This window comes from Thunnus maccoyii, chromosome 21, assembly GCF_910596095.1.
Source record: "Thunnus maccoyii chromosome 21, fThuMac1.1, whole genome shotgun sequence".
NCBI lineage: Eukaryota > Metazoa > Chordata > Actinopteri > Scombriformes > Scombridae > Thunnus > Thunnus maccoyii.
In genome coordinates, this window is record NC_056553.1 from 22,404,346 (window position 1) to 22,427,250 (window position 22,905).

Consider the following 22,905-nt stretch of genomic DNA (forward strand, 5'->3'; position numbering starts at 1 on the left):
TGTGAGGGTTAAGAGATGTGTGTGTTTCCCTTTTGTCCAGCAGTCCACCCCTCCAGGCTGTGTTGTACCTTCTGTCACTGAGTGTGTGCTGGGGGGCATCGGGGGCCACGGAGGATGGTCCAGAAATACAGGAGAAGAAGGTGAGGAAGGCACACTTCATCCTTAACAGAGGTGAAAAACGAGAAGAGAGATATCATAAAATCCCAAGCACTGTGTGTGTCATGTGTGTAATCCTACCCGTGTCTCCTGATGCCCCCCCCCTCCCTCCCCTCCCCCTCCCACCTCAGGAAGGAGAACAGGTTGGAGCCCCATCTTTCTGTGCCAGATGGCTCCACATTGACAAATCAATTAGGCTCCACCTCATCACCAGGGGGACCGGGGCTACAAACCTGCCTGCCTCCACCCCCACCACCCTGGGGTCTACTCGGTCGACCACTCCTCCATCTCTCCTCGCCTTAATCACCCCCCCATCCCACCCCCCCTGATCCCAGAGAGCTTTGCCCGGGTGAAAGAGGGTTAGGAGGCAAGAGGGAGAAAAAAAAAAGATAAAACAAAGAGGCTGGCAGCACATGAATCATCAAGCATCAATATGGATGACTTCCATGCTAATGCAGAGGGGACTGGAGAGGAACAGTGGCAAAAACCTTGATTTTGTGAGTGTGTGTGTGTGTTTACAAGCACAGTCAGAGCAGATTTGCTGTGCGCTGAAGAGCCAAGTGTCTCTAGTTGTTTTTCCTTCCCCGTGTGGAGGTGGTAGAGGAGGAGGAAGATGATGAGGAGGAGGAGGGTGGACGTTTGGGGAAGTTAATCCGAGGAGAATACACAGCGCAGCCTGGAGCAGGTATGCATCTGGGTCGCGGAGAAGAGGGTGAATCCGTGTTCTTCACTACACCCTAGTGGGAGAGGAGAGACACTGCAGGGAGAAAGACGGACAGAGTTGTGTGCAGAGCAGACGAGTCTTGTATTTGTCATTTTGTGACACTTAATACTTCTACTTCACCACATATAAGAGAACTCTAACAGACCCCTTTTTCTCCTGCATAGTGGTTACATTTATACTAAAAGTAAAATTTTGCTGATAACACTTTCATACTTTTCATACATAATTTTTATTCTGAATGTGCAACTTTAACTTGTAATATATATTTTACAGTTATTGCTACTTTTAGTAAAGTAAAGGATCTGAATACATCTTCCACTACTGCGGCGGTCCCACAATGCAGTGCAGAAAGGAAATAGAGGAACTACTTATCAGCCGGAACAATTTTAAAATAATTGTGGGAAGTGGTGACACAGCTCCAGACACATCATAAAAAAAAAATTACTCATTTTCTGTTGTTGCAAAACTGTTGAGTACACTAGTTTCTTTTTCACTAACTGCCACACAATATACTATGTGTGGGGGTCTGTAGTGTGGATTTGGGACACATATTCACTTTTACAGCAGTTAAACCTGAATTATTGATTTATTTTGTCCACTTGGGTGCAGTGCAACAAGTTGTAAACACTTTTTCATAACTTTTACATCCTATCACCTTATAAAATTGACATAGTGAACATGGTAGCAAACTGTTGCTTATTTGCACGTTCTGCAGACTCTCCATCTGGTGAATATAAGTCTAATATTCACTCTATTTTGAGCTTTGCTTTGGTCTCCACCGACTCCTGAGAGAAATATCTGGCTACAAGAAACTAAAACCAAAACATGAGCTGAAAGATGCTAAAACAGACAGTCATGATCATTTTCTGTGGGTTCTTCACTGCAAGTGGAACCTTTCACATTACACATAGTATTTTGATTCATTATTATTACAAAAATAATAATTAGTGAAAGTGGTGGATGGTGAATTTGTGGCGTGAGAGGTTCTATAAGCAACAACAGAGAGTGATGTGAATTCTGATGGTGTTGGCAAATTTCTCCTAAATGCATCATACAAATCACCAACTCTCTAAGTTGAGGCCTTGAGCTTGCTGATGAAGGAGTGAGGTTAAGGTGGGAGGCAGGTTTATGTGTTGGGAGGGGCGGCGGGGTGATGGAGAGATGTGTGGGTGCCCTCCTGGCTCGGCTCAATCTCTGCGTCCCTTTACTCATCCGATCTGGGGGCAGCGACGAGCGAGAAAGAGAGAGCTGATGCTGAGACCCCTGGGGAGAGATTAGCGCTGACAGCACAACAAAGAAGAATTATGCCACAGGCCCTCAGCTCTTCGACAAATTCAAATGTAATGTATGGCTTTAACTGCGCCAAGGAGGATCAACATAATATATGATCGACCCACTTTGCGGTGCGCTCCGTTGGCAGTGATGTAAAAGCGATTTATACCCGTAAAAATGTGCAGGCTAATTAAGTAAGACGTTGGCACAGGAGCAAATCCAATGAGCTTATGAGAGAGCTGGCAAAGTAGTCAAGCCCTCCCTCTGAAAGGTCTACCTGCGGTGAGAGAAAGAAAACTTCTACTTGATTACAAACCAGAAGCAGAAAGGTTCATGATCGAGAATTCTCTGATCAAATGTAGATGTCCACGTGTGAGGCTGTTGATCCTTTAATTAAATTCTTGTTTGTGATTTGTTTAGGGTCCCCCCCCTCCGCCCCGGCAGCATTGGGGGCCCGGGGCCTCTGTAATTACGCAGGGCCTTTCCTCCAATCAGACAGCTGTGTTGAAAAGGCTGCGGATGAAATGTCCTAATTACAGCCTCAGTGGAGAAAGGCTGCACCAGGGGAATACATGCGCTGTTAGCTAACAGATTCTGGAGCCAACAGTGTTAATGAGACAGGGAGAAGAAAGGAAAAAAAAAAACAGAGAGCCACCCCCCTTTTTCACATTAATCAGAGCACCTAGTTCTTCCTCACTGTCAGTTCTTATCATGGCCAACCTCAACCTCACATCTCCATCAGGTTGGACAACCTGCATGCAGGCAACCTCTTCTTTACTGTCAGCTGCACCTTGTTTCTCCATCAGTCTTAATTAAAAGAAATACACAGAGCACTTTCTGAGTGTAATCATCACTTAACGGTCCCAAAAACCCATACACGCCACTAACACATAATCGCAAGGTCTCCAGGGGGGGGAGTGTGTTCGTGCAGAGCGAGGTGGGGCAGTCAGCCAGCTCAGCCCATTTCTCTAATGAGCTGCTGAATAGTCTGTGTCAGAGACCTACAGAGGCTAACTACCACCCAAGGCTCATGGTACTCCACTTCATGGAAAAGGCAGATAATATATTTAATACGCGAGCCTGGAGGAAGATGTTATAACCACCAGTTGACAAAGTCAAAGAGAAAAAGTATTTTTCTTTTCATAGCAACAGTAGGAGTGTTGAGTTAATTGAAATCCCCCTCCACCTCTGCATTTATACAGCACAGCGCTATTGTCTTTGTGTTCTCACTCTCTATCTACACTTAATTTCCCCAGACCCCCATAGCAGCTGCTGCAGGTAGACCTCAGAGAGGTGTAACATGGGGCCTCATCTCAATTCTCCAACATACCCTCCTTCTCTAACAGCAACAACTCAGTGACAGCGGGAGAAAATACAAAATAGGATTGAAGTTGTATCAAATGTTTCGCAGGTGAAGAGGAATAGAAGGTGTGTAACTGTTCAAGGGTAAATAGATATTCTGGAGAGGAGCCATTATCTGTCATGGAGCGCTGATACAGTCTTGCCTTGTATTTATTGCCTACTTAATGGACTTGATTGTATTACTGAAAGTAAGAAGGGAAAAAAAATCCATTGCCAGCTAGAAGGTACTTTCAGCATCCTGCAATTACCTTATGTAAATCCTGGCCTGGAATGTTGATCCACTGCTATTTAAAATGCATTGAATTTCCATGGAAAATGATCCACTCCTGCCGCCTGAAGCTCATTAATAACAACGACGAGCCGGCCTGACATTTGGAATACTTACACGCTTACTTAGCATTGCCATGCATGCGAGAACACAGCCTGGTTTGCCATGCGCCCAAGCTATGACAGCACATTTGGAAAAAGGATGGCTTTGAATTAAAGCACGCCGGCAAATGAGTTATTTCTGCAACAGGAACCGTTTCTTCTCGCACATGATGTTATGCTTGTAAGTGCTCAGGCAGAAAAGGGAGTGCAAGAAGTGTGCAGGCTTCCACGTGTTTGCTGAAATAGCTTCATTCCCCTGAATTTTACCATCACATTAACTGCATCAGATTTGATATTGTTACAGTTAGTTTTAAAGGAGCAAATTACATATTTTCTCATGTATCTCTAGTGGTACCTATAAATACAGATAGTTTTGGTTTTATAGGTCCAGGTTTTGAGATATACAGTATACGTCCACCACAGTAGAATGGAGGGTGAATGGAAATTTTGTTTGTGGCGCTCATAGTATTGAAAATTTACATTTAAAGACACATTCCACCAATTGATGAGTTTGGCTGTTATGTTGGGTACCACTCAATTGTGAAAAAGTTTCATAATAATATCTTCTGTGGCTTGAATTAGGCATCAGATTTCAAAGTTTAATCAGAAAGGAGATTGAAAGATGTGGGCGTTTACCAGGCAAGGAGGGTCCAACAAAAGATGCTATTGCATTGCTATAGCTGCATTGTGGGAATTGTAGGTGTTTATGGAGCTTGACCCCTGCCAGGGACTAAGGGTGTTTTCAAAGTTTGTTTGCTCTGGTCCAAATCAGCACCAGAGTACGATTGCTATGTTCAGATCTACTCAAATGAAACACACCAAGAGGCAACGTCCCCCCTCAAAAAAAATTCAACTAGACTGAACAAGACTGATTTGCCCCCAAAAATCAGGATATCTCGGCCTCTGCTGCTTTTATTTTGACTGTTTTTTTTTTTTTTTTGTAATCTGTCTCTTGTGAGTCTCCCAACTTAATGGAAGTTCAATACTAAATTGCTGGAGTGACCCTTTAAAATTAACTCAATTAAAACAGCAACATATCTTGTGTCTAAGTGAGTCTGGATGATCAACAAGCTGTGTGTTAACTGGGACTATTTCTTCAGTAGAAAGTAATTCCAGTATTTCCCAAAGAGGAATACTGCAAAACCTGGACAATTTAAACTGAAGTGATGTGAATGTCTAGATGACACTAGAGGTAAGTGGGAACATGTTTTTTGTAATCTGGATGAACTGACCCTTTTCAGGCCTTTCTGAGGTTGCTATCTAACATACACTCAATCATTTGAGGGGGTTCACCTTTATAGTCCACATAACATACAACCTGAAACATATATAAATAATGAATATGTATAATTATTAAATATTTCATACTGAAGGAGCACTATAACACCAGCAGTGATTATCCAGCAATTGCAAAATGTACAGATGTATGGATCTCTAAGGTTGCTGAAATGCAAACAATCTCCAAGAATCATAAGACTCACATACACAATGACCCACAGTGACTCACAGCAGCTCAGCTGAGCCATGTGTGCTCTCTGTAAATACGGCCCCTGCGTCTGTTGCCAAAATGTTGATAGCACATTAGTCCTGAGGGCCAGCAGTGTGAGGCCCAGTCGCCATCAGAGACTAACAACAGAAGGCCAGTGTTGCGCTACCGCCATGACATCACTACCGGCCAGCAGAGGACGTAACACTGGTGAGATGGATGCACAGTGGAGCATTTGGCAGCTACAGAGCCAGATATTTAAATCAAGAGTTGGTGGAGGTCAAATCAGCCAAAAAGAGAGTGAATATTGGACTTACATTTGTCAGATGGACAGAAACACAACTCTAAATGAATGCTTATGTCACTCTGTGACTGCTGAATGTGTTAATATGCAATCATTTGCTAACATGACTCTTGTATTGCCTCCAAATGTCTAAGTTTAGAAATATTTTTTTTTAAGTTAAAGGTTTAACAATGTGCTTTTCCAAAATGGGATTTAATGTCTAAATTCTGATATCTACAGGGCTTTCAAAGAGTCTTCTAAAAAGCTGCTCCTGCACTATAACTGTGTTTTATAATTATAAATAGCACCATTCCCTGGCTAAGCAGCAGCCATTTGCTCACTGGGCTATGAGTAAAAAGCAGCGGATATAGTACAGAACTCTTTACCACAGAGTGGCAAAACCTCCAAACCATTTTGTTCCTCATCCAGCCACTTTGCAACAGCCCACCTGCAAATGAAGCAGGGGGGAATCACTGAGGATCCATAAATCTTTTATGCTCCATAATGGCTTGTTCACATTACCTGCCCACACCTCAGCCTCCACGGAGCAGGCCGGGCCAGCACTGAGCAGATCAGGTCTGAAAACCACCGTGAGCATATGGAGCACTTCAAACACTCAGAGCCTCCCTGGACCTGAGCTGTGGTCGCACCCATGAATTATAGAAATGATCTAATTGTTTTCTCATTTGGAAATTCTGGGGGCCCTCCTCTTTGCGTCTCAGTTTTAACGGCCTGTGGTTTCCAACGGGGGCACATGATTCAGTGCTGCCTACCCCCGACACGTTTGTTGAATCCAAGGTGGTCCGTCCTGTCAAAACAGAGCCGGAGCTGAGGTATAAGTCAAACCTGTTGCAGTAAATTAACACGTAGGCAAGAGAGGGGAGGGGGTAGAGCTGGACTTCAAAGAGGAATGGTTGTGATCAGAAGAGGGAGGAGGGCACATGTGGTAAAGACACATAAACCTGGGGATTTGACGAAAAGTTCCATTATGGCTCCAAGAAGAATCTATGGAGGCCCAATCCTGCCAGGAAAAGAAATGGAAAAGGAGATGAAGAGTTAAGAATGACAAACATGAAATACTCACAGAAATGGATAATTATGAGATATTAAGTCTTAATTTGGAGTAAGTAAATTCAAATTATGAAACAAAGTCAAAGTTATGAGATAAGACAGAAAGCCAAGAATTATGAAAAAGTAATTCAAAAAAATGTGATTAAAAGTCAAAATTCTGGGTCCTTGTAGCGCTGATGCTAGAAGTTTGACCTCCAGTATGTTATAATTTAAAAATGCTATCTTAAAATTGACTTATTTAGAAAGTCAAAGTGTTAACTTGGCATCTCCTCATTTTGATTTAAAAAGTAATCATTTTGACCTTCCATAAGTACTTTTCATTTTTTTTCATTTATATCTTTTGGATCTATTTTTTCCACTTTATTCCTGGCAGTAATAGTCTTCCATACTGCAGCCAGTCTGTCAGATCCAAGGGAAGCTAAAGCAGAATACACCCTCACATATCTCACCACATACACAACTTGCAAGAAAATAAAGAGAAAGCTAAAAAGGAGCCTTTCTCTCTGAGTGGCCCGCAGCAAGAATCTTTGCTCAGCACTCGCTCCGCCTCATGCTTCTTAATCAAAACTGGCACCATGGCAATTACCTAATTAGACATCAATTAATCCACAGCCTTCAGGTCCGCAGCCACGGTTGACCTGAGGAGTAATGACAGAAATGCCTTCGAAGAACAGGGGAATCAGATTAATGGAAGCAGAGCGGCAGAGGTTGTGCCACATTTGAGAAATCTAAAGAAATATACTGCAGTTCATTTCATAATTAACAGGTAGGGATATAATTGATTGAGACGTGAAAGCTTAATCACTCAATTCAATAACCAGGATATCAGTGTTCAGTAGATTAATTCAATTATGTAATTAAAGTGGAGGGAAAAGGTGAAGCTTTAGAGTTGATTGAAGGTTAAAGGTATACTATGCAGGATTTGTTGGTTGGTGTATGTAAACACACAGCATTCAAAGTAGGACCCTCCTCCCAATGAGCGAGTGAGAGAGAGTGAGACAGAGAAAGAAAGAAAGAAAGAGAGAGTGCAGCAGTGGTCGAGTGAGCCAGACAGTGAATGAAGACAGTGAGCGACGCTGGCAAGAACAAAGCCGTGAATCAGATAAATAAAACATTATTTTCTGATTGTTTCATGTTGGTTATGACCTAAAGCAAAAATAAACATGTATGAGTCTATACATTGGTTTGTTCTTTTTAGGAAAATCTTGCATAGTATATAAACAGCAGACTCACCTGTCTTTCTTTACTGTCTCTGTCCATGACGACCTTTTAGCTTCACATTCATTCTGACAGAGAATACACTCTCAGGACTCTGAGCATTTAGTTTGTCTTTTTTTATTAGACAGAGCAATTTCACAAACAGCAGTTAGCCTGAAAATTACATTCAAAATGTGCAGCTGACCATGCGCAAACACTCCAGATACACCTTCAAACAAAAGTAACAGTCAATCGTGTGTTTTTTTCTTTTTCATAATCTGTGTATTGTCATGTTTTAATTCAAATTTACAAAATCAAAAGTTCACCATCAAAGCATACACACCTCAGTCACTATAACACTTTTTAACAACTAGTTTCTGTCACTGTACATATGCTCTGAACAGTTTTTAAAGGCTCTTCTTAGCATTCTAACACTCATACACTCCCATACATCAACCTTTGAAATATTCTCAGTACCATCTCCCTTCATTAATACTCTTTAATATTAGCTTAGTAGAGACTGAGGAGGAGGGTCATCAGTCCAACACTCAGAAACAATTCATGTGAAATGGTTAACATTGCAGCTCCCAGAAATCCACTGTTGTTTTCCAGTAACACCAGGACCTCAGTGATGTTTCCTGCCACTCAAGAAACCAACACTGAAGCATACTTGAGTTCATAAAGGAGCACAGACGACGACCCCGCAGCTTAACGGAAACTTTACCAAAGCACGTTTAGACTACACGACACACAGTTTGTACAAAGTGGCAAGACGAAGGATGCTTCTGCTCAGGCTTTATTCCATTTAGGTTAATTCACTCACACAAACAAACACAGGTTTGTCCTCCACCACTCGAGTCACGGGACGCTCATGTCGCAGGGTTAATGGTTAACACTGTTAAAGGGGAGAATTGAGGGGGGGAGGGGGGTGAGGGAGGGGTGATGGTGCCGCTAAGGTAAGTGGGATTGTGGGGGGGGGGGGACACAATCTGTAACTCTGCTCCAGTTCATCCAAGTGCCAAAACACAGTCCGTTAATGTAACACTGATTATTTTTCCCACCTGATCCAGAACCACACGGGGCTTACACATCACAGACAAAGCTTCACGACACAGAAAAGGTATCCAGTTCTGATTCAGCTCATTCCTTCAGTGGGGGGGTCATGAGGTCGCTGTCAGATGCGGCGGTCAGTTCGGCCTTTGATGCCACGGGAGCGGCACCGGATGCGCCTCTCCACAAGGAGGCGCGGGGTCGAAGCTCAAATTACTGGCCACAGGGATCCAGTGTATGTGAAAAACACCTGAATACTCAAATCCACCAAATCACACGGACGTCACCACGGCATCACTCTGAACTACACTGTCCGTCATCTGGCCTGCTACTCGCAGCAGGGATGGCAACTGAAAAGTGATATCTGTACACCTTTTTTTTTTAAATTCATCTGCAAAACTCTTAAGTGCAACGTCTTGTCACGCTTTTGTAAACTGTCATGTAAATGAGTGATATTTTTTTTTCTCCCAACTGCTTGGTCCACAGCAATGTTCAGCTCAGTCAAAGAAAAGGGGGAAAAAAGGAAAAGAAGTTCGTGTTTGAAAAGCCCGGCGCCCTTCTTCTCAGCGGACACCTCTACCTGCCGAAGATGCTTTCGTACTCTAGCAGTATGAGCTCCACTATCTGGTTCTGGTACACCATGTGGACCGCGATGTTGCCCGTCTCGGTCTCTGGTCGGAGCAGTGTGGGTCCGAACACGATGGCCACGCTCTGGGTGGTCATGCGGTTGGCCTCTCCGTGGTCAATCACCCTGAGGGGGGGGAAAGAGAAGTAGAACAACCAGGAATTTAAAGATGGAATGTGTTAGAAATGGCTTTAGCTAAGACTGTACTTGTTTGTCAATACTATGGTTTCAGCGCAGCTTCAGGGTCTCATCTAGAAAAACATCATTACAAGGACTCCTACAGTCTTTACACACATCTCGAGGGCTCGAGATCGAGCGCTGAGGCAAGCCTCACAACACACACTCGCTAACACTACTGAACGCTGCAGGCTAGAGCATAATAGCCTTTTTAAATAGAATCTACATCCTTGCATGCAGATGCAGAAAACAATAACATATTCATGGAAGGGAGAAAAAAAAGAAGATTAAATCCGCCTGCTGATATACGCGGACCTCCATACACTGAATGTCATGCTATAAATTTCCTCAAGAAACACCACTTCATAGGTACTGAATTACAGCAAACACAGTGCCATATAAATGCAAATTGGAAACCTAGGCAAATGTCATTGTGAACGTATGATATTGCCGCTGGCTGTAGTGGGCTAAGAATACACGTTAAACCTGGCTGTAGTTTGTGTTTGCCCACAGGCTGATCAGTCAGAGGAAAGGTAAACACACACATCTCTCAAACAGCAGTTGGTATAAGTGAGATACTGTCAGTGCCATTTATGATGCCAGTGTTGGAAACTCATTTAAGTCAGTGAGCGAGGGGTTAAAGAGTTAATGGAAACAGTCTGACATGTTGTTGAGGTAGAGCTGACAGAGGTAGTATCATCTCAAGCACCACATGTAGTGGAAGTAGAGCTGTAGAGAAACCTTAATGCAAGGTGATTAAACTGGAAGAATATTAATGTTGTTAGAAATCCTTAAAATGACATCTCCTCCTCCTCCCTCATTAAAAAATCCAGAATCTATTAATATGCAAATATTTTTCATTTCAAAAGTTGAACTGCTGGACACAAGATGTCTCTTACTGCACTTTAATGTTTGTGCACTGGAGGCTTTAAGTTTCTACATCACACTTGTGTAAGTTGAATATTGGACCATGATTGACTTCAAACTAGTTGAGATGTCACAAATCCTGCTCGTAGTTACATGTAAACTGAGATTTAAGGTGAACACAGATAAACTTTCCTCTTTCAGCAGATACATGTGAAAAAGCCTATTTTAGGTTGTTTTAAAATGTTAGACATCAGTGTCAATAATCAATACCAAAAAAATATTGTTTGGAACCATACTTTGAGGAAATAAAAACATATGTTAAATTTTTGAAATTTAAAAACATGCCAAACTGTTCAATGCATTATTGTTAGATAAACAACTTTGCCTACAAATATCGTCTGAAGTTTCCTGATTTAAAAATCAGAAAACTGAGAAGAAAACAAGTCTAAGAACGTTGCTGCTACAGACACATTCTGGCACATAATAATATGTATTGGGGTTCAGTACTCAGCCCTGAATGGAACCAAGTATGACTGCATAGTTTTAAATTTCCAAAAATACAGGATTGACTTCATTACTGGCAAAGAAATGGTGTGACCATGGTAGAATGATTTCACTGGAAAGCAACTAAAAAGTGTACAAAATTTCGTAAATGACGCAGATTAATAATGGTGTAAATGAGCTGTTTCTGCTGTTGTGCTTTTCTTACCTCCGCAGGTGTTTGAAGAGGACTTGCATTGTGTCATGGTTGGGTTTTGGCAACTTCTTGATTAAGTCTTTGATTGAATTCACTCGCTGCTTGTAGTCGGAGCATTCTGCAGCAGAGAAACAGGCAGCCGGTCAGTGAGAGCACATGTGAAGAGCACCATCTTGTGGCCTCATTAGGTAAAAAATCATGCATGAAGAGAAAAAGGATTTTAACTTCCACAGATGATCGTGTTATTGGTTCTTATGTATTCTAAATACCTTGTCATATAGTGAATAGAATGAATCCAGTTACTCACTAATGGCGTTAACAAAGTCGTTGAAGGATCCGTATGAGAAGAGCGGCTCAGGAAGCTCCCTGAAGAACATCTTGAGAGCTCCGGTGGTGACGTGGATGTCCTCCCACTTACTGTCATTCAGATCCACCTTCTCATCTGATGGAAGGAAAGACCGGTGTTTACTACAACCAAACTTATCGGAGACATTTGAACCATCCCATCACATAGCAGAGAGGTAACAGAAGCCTCACCATGATTCACAGCAAAGCGGAGCTTCTGTATCACTGCCAGGTTCCCGCTCACTCTGTACAAGCCGTCAATACTGAGACCTGCAGGATGAGGATGAGAAGGTGGGCAGATGGAGACATGAAAAGTGACCTCAAACAAACAGTCCCAACAAAGGCAGAATGATCAAACGCTTTGCACTGCCTCAAGTCTACCTCAAGTCTTTTGTTAGACTTGAACACTACAGCTACCACAAACTACTGAAAATATGTTTAAATTGTTTCATTTCTTTTACTTGTTTTTTCATTCTATACTCCAACCACATACTGAAAATAAATCTGATAGAAAGTTGCAACAAACACTGTAAAAATGGAAAAGACTGTAGGCAAAATATAAGTAGAAACTGCACTGAATGGGTGAAATCACTTATTCACCAAACTGAGGAGTCTCACACAGACTGTCTGTTCTGTCAGTTGAACATGTTGAATTCATAAGGACTGACTAGAGCTGACAGTGATGGAGACACTGCTAAAACTATAAGTGAAGACACGCCATGGATGCTGAACAATGACCAAACCATGTCTGTTGGCAGACTGTCAGCTTGGTGTGTCTGAACTGTTTTTGGTGTCATTATACCTCATTAGGGAGTTGAACTCCATCTGCTGAGGAAGTCTGACTCTGGAAAACGCTGCTGAGCTAAGATTAGTTTTGTCAAACCTCTTGACAGGGGTATTTGGGGATTTACACAACAATGTTGGTTTTGTACTTTTTATGACTGTAAATTTAGCCGTAAATGATCTGATAGAGATGTACAATAAAATGTTCAGCACAATGACCGAATCAGTAGCTGCCCTTACAGGTGTGGCTCAACTTTGTTAAACAACTGTTTACTTCCTGGTTGAAAATTTACTAAAAGACCCCGAAATCCACAGAAAAATAAGCAAGATGCTATCACTGTATGACTGAAGATAGTTTAGACTTCTACTGAAATGAACAACCATCTACAGACTTAACATACTGTACTACTGAAGAGAAAACAGTCAGAAGAACCATAAAGTCCTATTCACGGCTGCCACATCCATGCAGCAGTGACGTGAATTTCGTCATCTGCTCATGTCTACGAACTCTAGAACTCTTCTCTACCAATAGTAATTAAGTTTAGACAAATTAAATCTGTATTGTATACTGAATTAACCTTTGTAAACAATAGTTTCTGTCAAATTCAACTCCCTTCTTTCTGAAACTTTCCAAGACTATTGATGCAGATGTACAAAATGTTTCAAGAACCAACAGCACAGGGGTTTTTTCAACCAAACAGAAATCAATTTGATGCCACATTTTAGAGCAATTTAGACCGGCTGATCGCTCTCATTCATTGTGAATGACTGTGTCAGTGTGTTTTTCCGCCTGTGTTCACATCCCTGTTCAGTGCTTTATGATTGAGTGACAGTTTAATAAGAAATAAAATGAGAGCTGGGGTACACCGCTCATACCTGTGTTCTCCACATGGTCGATACACATTTTGACGAAGTTGGGCACTGATGTGTTCTCCCGCTGGCACAGACTGGTCAGGCTGCAGCCAAACACCTGATCTGAAAATTGGCAAACACACGTTAATTTCTAACTTTCATCTGTCCAGTGGAAGGTGACCGAGGACAAGCTGTCACTCTCATAATAGCAGCATCTCATGCAGAGCTATGACTGTGGCCTGGCAGAGTCCAAGTACCTTTGATGTAACCCTTGTCTCTGACGGCCTGATAGGTGGGTCGACGTGTCAAGAACTTCTTCAGCTTCAACCTGGTTTTCTTCTGGTCTGATGAGTCCATGCTCACAGAGGTCTTCATTGCTGAGGAAAACAGGCAGGATATAAGTGTATTACTTTAAGACACTAATAATAAACAGATTTTATATAGTAGGGATGTCAGCAGTCAGCTAGTCTCACCTCTGTTCTTCTTGGAGTCTCGGTGGTCTTTTTCTTTGTCCTGTTTCTCAGCTCCAGGAGATTCAGGCATGTCCTCCTCGATGGCCTCATCTGACTCCCAGGCCTGCACAGGACGAAACACATACATGTACTTTAAATACAAGTCAGATTTAAGTCAGCTCTGACTAACTTTAGACTTGAGGCCTACACACTCCATCCATATTCAGCTACTTCTGCAACAAAGTTAAGTTTTCACATCACCGTCTAGAAGAAAGAAGCACCGACTCAAAATCAAACCCTCTGTAATCTCCCAAGTTTTTGCTGATGAAAGTCAGACAGAAAGAGATTAAATACAACTGCATCCACTCACATGTGTGTTGATGGTCTCTGTGAGGGCCCGGTACCAGTCGTTTATGACGCTGTCAATCTCTGACTGGATCAGCAGCTCCGTCCCCTGACGGGTCTTCAGCTGGGAGAGGAAGATGTAAAAAGTCAGAACTGCGTAACCTGTGTTTTGGACAAAATGATCCCTTTAAACTTGACGTGTCTGATACCTCGATCACGTGCTTCTTGCTCGACTTGTCCTTGGAGGCCCACTCCACTGAACCCCCACGCAGATCAACGGTGAACTCCGGCTTCGATTGGTTGCTGCCAAACTTCTGAAATAAAGTCAGGACACAGTGTGAGAGACGATGTTTGACACACAGATGATACGATAGGAGTGTGTTGTTTTATGAACATTTTTCAATGAATCAGAGGACGTGTTTGTGTTAAAAACAAGGAACCACATGAACAGTTTAAATCCAAAATGTTGTGTAACTATTCAAGATACACAAGGTTCCTTAGTGTTTAAAAAGACAGATACTAAAACTGCAATGACTGATGGAGCAAATGTTATGATTCTTAGTATTATGTTAGAAGGGCAAAAAAAAAAACTGTTAGTTCTGTTATTAATGTCAAGTGCATATTAATCAGGGCTGCGAGTAAGATGATTTTCATTATCGACTAATCTGTCGCTTATTTTTTCAATGAATCGATTAATTGTTTGGTCTATGAAATGTCAGAAACTAGTGAAAAATGCCGTTACAACTTCCCAAAACCCAAGCTGACATACAGGATTCAAATGTCACTGTTGTGTCCGACCAACAGTCCAGAAACCTATCTTTTTTGCTTTTGTTCTTTTTAGATTGTTGGACATCAAAATCCAGTCATTCAATGACTTTTAATGTCTTGTTATATATTTAATAATCATTACATATTGCACCTGAATCTTATATGGTGTAATGTGACATTTTAGTGGCACCCAAGTCTCATGCAAGAATGTTTTTTTTGTATTCTAGTCTTAAACTTCTCTTATTTTTTCTGTGAGGTTTGCTTGTACGAGTGTTCCAAGTCAAACTCCTCATAAATTTCTTGTTTCGACCTGGTGATTTCCACTTGTTCATGAGGAGGTGACGTTTGTGAGATTTGACCATTAGCATTATGGATGCCTCCATGTTGCTCTATAAGGCCGCCTGTTCAGCTCTGTTTCATTCACAACAATTTTAGCAGTGGCATTGGTCAATATTAGGGAACCTGAAAAAATAAACATATTACTACAGCTCTCAATGACTGGCTATGTCCATGACTATAATGTAGGCTCAAGAGGACGCGGCAGTCAGATATCAGCGAGAGGAAACAGCTACATTAGAGGTGATGTTAGACTGTCAGGTGCAACAGAAGATGTTCACCTAGACAGAGACGTACATACAGACCTTGAGGCAGCTGTCAGACTGAGAGAATTTTCCTAACTACTGAACTGTGTAAGCTGTCATGTCAATCACAAAATAGACAGAACAAACAAAAACCTCTGTGTCAAACTTCTCAGTAGATTGTTGAACAGAATATTAATTACACGTTTACTTTTATTGTATACTTTTTTTTTTTACTTGATTTCTGTTACATATTTTAACTCAACTCTTTATCCTCAAGTAAGACATTTTAAATAACAAACAAGACATCCTGACTGACTGTTCATGACTGGAACAACAGGTCAGGTCTGGATTGAATTTTGTTCGTGCCAAGGAGAAAATTCTAAATATAAGAAAACTGTCGAATGCAACAAGTTCTCCTGAATGATTCATCTATGCTACTTTAGAACAAATCTGACTGTACTGGTGGTTTTTGCGTGAGGCTTGATCTTGTTACCGCTGTGCTTGTTTTCAACCAACTCTGATCTCCAAGCGCCAAGCAGCGTTCACTTGTTTATTGTCTACAATCAGAAATACAACGGTCATGAATTCTGACAAGCATGTTGCTCTTCTGCCAAGTTATCACACAGAGCTTTAAAAATATTTTGGAGAAAGAGGCTGGTAAGAATAAAACACAGACTTTTTATGTTATAAATTTTCTTGCCAAATCAAGAAAGAATTTGATTTCACAAACTCTCAAAGGTTTTTCGAGGCACAATTTTACATTGCCATCCAACTTCAAATCCAAGATCCACGCACACAAACACACACGCACACGTACTAGTCTGCCAGTTAGCCAAAGCAGGAGTGAATGAAAGACAGTCAGGAGGAGCAACACATGCAGAGAGAGGGGACATACAGCGGCGGCCTGCACAGGCCGACAGTTCACATAGGAGACAGCAGGACGGGGCTTGACTGAGCGCTTCCAGTTGCTAAGAAGAGTGAGGAGCAGCTCTGGGATGGAGCCACTGCGGTAGTAAGACTTCAGGGAGGAAAGGAGGAGGAGAGGAGAGGAGAGGAGACCAGAGGAGAGGAGAGGAGACCATAGGAGAGGAGGAAGGAGGAGAGAAGAGGAGAGAGCAATAAACAGAGGATGACAAATTCACAGCACAGGCGGTGATGAATACAGAAGAATATGCAGAAATAAGGAAGAAAGAAATAACAGAGATGAATGGAATGCTAAAAAAAAAAAAGCTCAGAAACTTGGCAGAAACATGAGGGCTGATGGGATACGTACCCAGCTAGTGCTGCCTCCCTGACCCTTTGCAAAGAGCAAGGAGGAACCCTGCAGCACCGTCCACGAAGACGTCCAGTTCTTCCTGCACGTCACAATAAAACAAAGGCGTTATGGCTCTCAGATGTCTGAAAACAGAAACACTAAGCTTCATGTAGACTAATTAAATTCCTACCTGACTTTCTTTCCATTCTCTGTGATTTTGGTGACATTGAGGACTCCACACTTCTCTGAGGGCTGTGAAGAAAGACACAGTGGCAGATAAGAACCTGCTAGAACACATGCATTATAAACACACACACATCCATACACACGCACACACACACACACGCTGAAGCTTGAGAAGCAAATGGGATAGTGTTGGTGGCTGTGCTGCCTGATGTTATGTCCAAATATCACCAGCAGAGGGCGCCCTAAAACTGCTGCAAAGAGACAAAATTGCTGCATTTCTGCTGGTAGAAATAGATTTTCTTTTTTTAGCATGCATGTGATGCAGTTAGATATAGGATGTGGCATGCAGCAGATGAGAGAAAGTGAATGTAACAGAGTTTAGAAGATAAGAAGAAAGATGTATTTGTGTGAGATGGATGCAGGTGCAGTGCAGGCTGGGATACTAACGGTTGAGGGGTGCTTAGGAGATGAGGGGCAGGAGTCAGAGTCTGGAGAGCTCTGCTTGGGCGCCGGAGCACACTCCTACCAACAAGAGGCACGACATGATGAGTCTCTAGTAACTACCGGCTAACTACAAGTCACATGAAGACAGTCGGTGTGAGGTTAGTGAGGAGCAGAAAATGGATCAGGAACCTGCAGTGGAATCAGAAGGTTGAGTTGCGTGTTAAGGATTAAGGGGGAGAGGCAAGTTAGGATTTGGGTTTGTATTGCAGAGGTGATGCTTTTACATCTCTGAGTAGAGTGTGTTTATTCAGTGATATTCATTCCGGGATGTTGCTTTCTTCCTGTCTATGCAGTCATATTTGATTGAGTGAACGCCAGGCTTTGATTGTCATGATTGGTGATTGAATCTTACACAATGCTACGTAACACAGCTTTCTACAGGACACACTGACAGTGAATCAGAACAGATCATCTTTGGATTAGAGCAGGGGCCAGAGAGGAGAGGCTCTGTGTGGTACCAACTTTGTCACGGTAAAGAGAGAGACGAAATCTCCTCTTGGGCGGGTCGGAAGCAAACCGCCAGAGTTTGAAAGAGAACTGCAATGAAACCACCAGAGCATTAGGCTCCAATATGTTCTCCTCCATCTTAAAAACTACAACGTTACACTGGAGAGTTATCAACCTTTTAACAGTTCATGTCTAGTTTAGATTTTCCCAACTAAAGTTGAACACATTAAATAATAAAAACAAAGTCTAAAACAGTACCTTCAAAGGAGCACTCAGCTGATTTTACATTTATCAAAGTCAATTTGCTTGTCATGGGGAGTACTACTCAACCTGTGGAAACAGTTGAATAATGTCCTTTGTGGCTCTGAAGGAGCTTTCCAAAGTCAGACAAAGACAAGACTTTTTTTTAAATAGATCGAAGCCTGGATTACAAGCTGGAAGACAGTATGTCTTCCACCCAGCAGGTGTGATGGAGAAAGAAAGTGGTCTTGAATTACTTTGTGTGGACAAATTAACAGAACATAGCATTAAACTGACAGTTGACATTTTTACATATAGTTGGGTCCAAAAGTCTGAGACCACATTGAAAATCTCAAATATTTTCATGTAAACCTGGAAATAATCAGAAAGTTTGAGGATTCAGAAACATTTCAAACACAATAAGATATGACATGTAAAATGAAGAAGAAATATTTAAGTTCAGCACTATTTCTAGGTCAGCAATCAAATTCAAGCTAATTTGTGGCAGTGACCAACTTAAATCCTTTGTACAAAAGTACAGATTTCCTTGAGTTGTACCCTTCCATTAAAGAATGCTTTCAGGTGACACTCAGGTGGATTTGATCTACTCTTCAGAGGCTCGTTCAAGTAACTCAACCTACGGCCAGTGTTCACCTCTTATAAATAGGGCTGTGCCTCAAGTTTCCAGCAGATCATTGCTTACTAAGTAGCATTGTGATTGTGGGAAACATGGCATCAGAACTAAGTGAAAGTGTCAGAAGTCAAATTGTTATTCTAAGCAAGGGTTTTCTCAGTTTTCTCAAATCAAAGGTTTCTAAGGGGGCAGTGTATGGAACTCTAAAACGCTTTGCAGAAACTGGATCAGTTGTATCCAAAGCACGATCAGGCAGACCAAAAGTGACCACACCATCAGAAGATCAATACATCAAGCTTAGTTCCCTGACAGATAGAAAAGCAAATTCATCACGGATACAGAATTTGCTAAATAAAGAACACAAGACTCCAATCAGCAAAAGTACTGTCAAAGAAGGCTGTGTTGTAGTGGTCTCAGAGGACGAGTAGCAGTTTCTAAACCACTTCTCAGGAGGGGAATCAAAGCCAAACGCATGGGGTGGGCTAAGAAATACCAGCATTTCACAGTGGATGACTGGAAAAAAGTTCTATTTACTGGTGAATCCAAGTTTGAGATTTATGGCAGTAACAGAAGGGTGTATGTAAGGAGACCAACAGGAGAGAGAATGATATCGCCCTGTATCAAACTGACACTGAAACATGGTGGGAATATTCAAGTCTTCGGGTGTTTTGCTTACTCTGGAGTTGGACACCTGCACCGAAATGACTACATCCTGACCAAGGAGATTCTTCCACGCCATTCTTCAGACATGCTGTACCCTCTAGTTTGCATCTTTGTGGAGAAGGATTCATACTACAGCAGGATAATGACCCCAAACACACCTTGAAGCTTTAACTACTTGAAGACCAAAGAAGACCAAGGTGTCCTGACTGTCATGGACTTTCCTCCACAGTCATCTGACCTCAACCCCATTGAACATTTATGGGAGCACTTGAAGACTAAGAAAGACAAGCATTCTGTGACATCACAAGAAGCTCTGTCAAACATTGTCAAGTCATGCTGGGATAACATGGCTCATCAGTTTTTGCACAAACTTGTGGAGTCCATGCCAGCTGGAGCGCATGCTGTCATTAAAGCAAAAGTGGGACATACCAAATACTAAGATATTCTGAAATTCATCTGCATTTTACAAAGATTCAATTTTTCACTCAAATTGTTAAGTTGATATTATCATTTGTAATGAAAAAAATAGCATTACATTTGAATCAAATGATAAATAGAAGTATCTTGACTTGACTCAGACTTTTGGACTCCACTCTATGTCGAAAGGATGTATAGGATTAAACAAGGTGGTAAACAGGCAAAATTCCAAATATATTTACCCTCATATTTACCCTCAAACTGCATTAAATCTACACATCTTATTCCAATTGTCTATGGGCAACAATGTAATCAAAGTGCTGCTTAATAGCAAGAACATTTAATGTCAAGATACTGTAGACTGGTAGCTGTGTTTTGGCAATGATTTGCCAACAAATTCACAATTCTTTCCATTGTATTAATGTAGTTGGGTTATCACATGTATTACACTAATTCTGAGAATAAGTTAGCTGCTACCACTGTCTAGCTGTTGATACTATAATATTTGTAGAACAAGGCCAAGATAGTAAAGTGTGTACATAATCGGTTCATTTGTGAGCACAAATTGTTAATTTGAGAGCACAAATCAGATGTTTTTCCTCCATGACACCTGTCTTGGCTGATACTAATGGGAATGACATTATGGGAAATGTAGGATCCAGTGTTTTTGGATTTGGAGTTTGACTCAGATTAGGGATTAAAGTCAGGATATCATGGCCTCTGCTCCATCCAATTTGACCATTCTTTTTTAAAATTTGTCTCTTGTATGTCCCTCAAACTTTATGCAAGTGCAATACTAAATTATTACTCTTGTGAGACTTCATGTCTGCTGTAACAGATTATCTACATCTGTGAAAACTGTCAACACACTGACCCTCTTCTGAAGTAGGGGAACAACCCTACACCTTGAATGTATAGAGAAATTAGCTGAAATTACTGTGCAACAGAAAGTCAGAGGACTGCAACACACCAAAACCACATCATATTCTTTAATGTGGATTTTTTTACTGTCTGATAACACTCACAACAGCCTGTTCATACAAAACAAAGGTAGTTAACACACTTTTCTCAAGATTCCCAAATAAGACTAGACAAGATTAAGCCTTGTGAAAGTGTCATTAGTGCTGAGGGATTAAACTTGCTGCCAATAAGACAGGTAGTGGAAAGACTACAGGAAAACCTGTCAGAGAACCTGAACAACGAGAGTACCTATCACACCCAACAGTCTGTGTAATCACATTAGTTCTCAGATTTATATTTTTGATAACGCCCTGTGGAGCTCCTCATGGTGTCCTACCTTATCGTTGAGATCTAAGACGTAGGTGCTGTGTCTCCACTTAGTGAGGACGATGGGATCCTGCTGCTTCCTCTCCAGACTGCGACTCTTGGGAACCTCGCCGGACTGAGGGGAGATGTTGTACTGCAGAGAAAGAGACGAGAGCTAAAGTTCAGAAATCCGAGTTATTCTAGCAGATCCTTCACTGTCTTCTCCTCTTCTCTCCCCTACCTCTCCTTTTACTGTCCACAGCACCATTGGAGAGAGGGACCTCTCTTACAGCCCCAGCATTGTCTTCTAAAGTCACCAGTGAGGTGCACAGACTGTGTCGATGTCTGCACTACTGTCCATTCACTCAGAGAATGAAGGAGTCTATTCTGATCTGCTCTAAAGCCTCCAGATTAGAGGTAAAGAGACACTAATAGTCTGTCACCTAGAGTTCAACACAAACTTGGCTGCTGTGTGAGCTCCTCAGACACTCATCCACTTACATTAACAAGACCGGACTTAAGACTACACGCCAAGAGGAGAAGGGGTCATATAAAAAGTGTGTTACTGGTAGTGTTTGGTTATGTAACATCAGAAGATTTGTCTTTTTCAAGTGCAGGAGATTACTGTAAAGGGGATGTAAGAAGACAAAAAGCACATGGACGGATAATGTTCATAAGCTTATCTTACCTTCGGCAATTCCCATTCTGACCTGGATCCATCAGCACTGTAATAGTAGGGCCGGCCCTGTTCATCCACATGCTTTATCCACTGCAAACACAAACACTAGTCAGTTTCCAGGAAAAGGCAAAAACAAGCTTAGGTGGATGAAATAGGGAGTGACTTGGAGAAGTACAGACTGTTATATCCCCTGAAGTCTCCAAATAACAACTTAAAGCAGACTGCACCTTTTCCTGTGTGTATTCAGAGACGTAGAGAGTGTGTCCATGCTCATCCAGCTCCTCGGACCAGCCTCTAGGGGGCGATCCATACTGGCTGTCTGACTGACTGGAGTGGGTGCTGTGGCAGTTCTCCTCTGAGGACAGCGGCTGAGGAGGACAAAAGGTGAGGACAAGAGACAGGGCTTAATGAATACAGTTCTTTTTTTTTTTTTTTTTTAAATCACCAGGAAGACATCATAATGCTGTTGAAAAATCACATGAAAATATTATTTTCTCAGATACTTCATAGGGATTTTTGAGATGTCACTGTTCTTCTGTGCTGCCAGTCAGGATAACAGTGTAACATATTTCTACCACTTGAGTCCTTCTTATTTTATGCTACTTTATACTGTATTTGTCCATCTCTACATTTCAGAGCCAAATATTGTCATTTTTACTCCACTATATTTATTGATTTATTGCTTAAGGTTTTACATACAAAACTACAATAAATACTATGCATTCTTATACAATAGATTAAAGGAACAGTTAGAGATTTTTGTAAAAATGCTAAGTTGTTTTCTTGCCAAGAATACTGTATCTGCATGTTAAATATGAAGCTACAGTCAGCAGCCTGTTAGCTTAGTTAAGCATAAAAACTGTAAAAGAGGGGAAACTGCAAGCTTGGCTCTGTCCAAAGGTAAAGAAATCCTCCTACCAGCACCTGCAAGTCTCACTAGTCAACATGTTATATCTTGTTTGTTTAATCTGTGACCTCAGTGTGAAGAGGACAAGTTGTGGTTTTACAGGGGGGTTATGTTTATATGCTGGACAAACAAGAAACCACTACAAATTTACCACAGCTAAAAGTGGCCTTTTAAAATGTCTTGTTTTATCAGATCAACAGTCCAAAACTCAAAGATATATGATTTACGCTGGTATATTGCAGAGA

At 41.6% G+C, this 22,905-nt stretch overlaps 1 protein-coding gene across 5 annotated transcripts in view; it reads right to left on the reverse strand.

Moving 5' to 3' along the window:
* Positions 1–8,042: 8,042 nt before the first annotated feature.
* The window catches only part of arhgap12b (Rho GTPase activating protein 12b), a 63,254-nt gene continuing 48,391 nt past the window's right edge, over positions 8,043–22,905 (reverse strand). For 2 of the 5 annotated variants that reach the window (XM_042399624.1, XM_042399628.1), the window contains 15 exons: positions 21,981–22,121; positions 21,763–21,843; positions 21,106–21,228; positions 17,351–17,425; positions 16,908–16,969; positions 16,736–16,817; positions 14,323–14,427; positions 14,139–14,237; positions 13,790–13,892; positions 13,574–13,693; positions 13,341–13,439; positions 11,874–11,951; positions 11,644–11,778; positions 11,349–11,454; positions 8,043–9,721 (listed from right to left, as the gene is read on the reverse strand). In XM_042399624.1, the coding sequence (XP_042255558.1) occupies positions 9,547–9,721; positions 11,349–11,454; positions 11,644–11,778; positions 11,874–11,951; positions 13,341–13,439; positions 13,574–13,693; positions 13,790–13,892; positions 14,139–14,237; positions 14,323–14,427; positions 16,736–16,817; positions 16,908–16,969; positions 17,351–17,425; positions 21,106–21,228; positions 21,763–21,843; positions 21,981–22,121 (1,584 nt within the window). In that variant the 3' untranslated portion in view covers positions 8,043–9,546. The remainder of the gene's footprint in view (positions 9,722–11,348; positions 11,455–11,643; positions 11,779–11,873; positions 11,952–13,340; positions 13,440–13,573; positions 13,694–13,789; positions 13,893–14,138; positions 14,238–14,322; positions 14,428–16,735; positions 16,818–16,907; positions 16,970–17,350; positions 17,426–21,105; positions 21,229–21,762; positions 21,844–21,980; positions 22,122–22,905) is intronic. The other 3 variants (XM_042399625.1, XM_042399627.1, XM_042399626.1) reach the window with 3 other exon arrangements.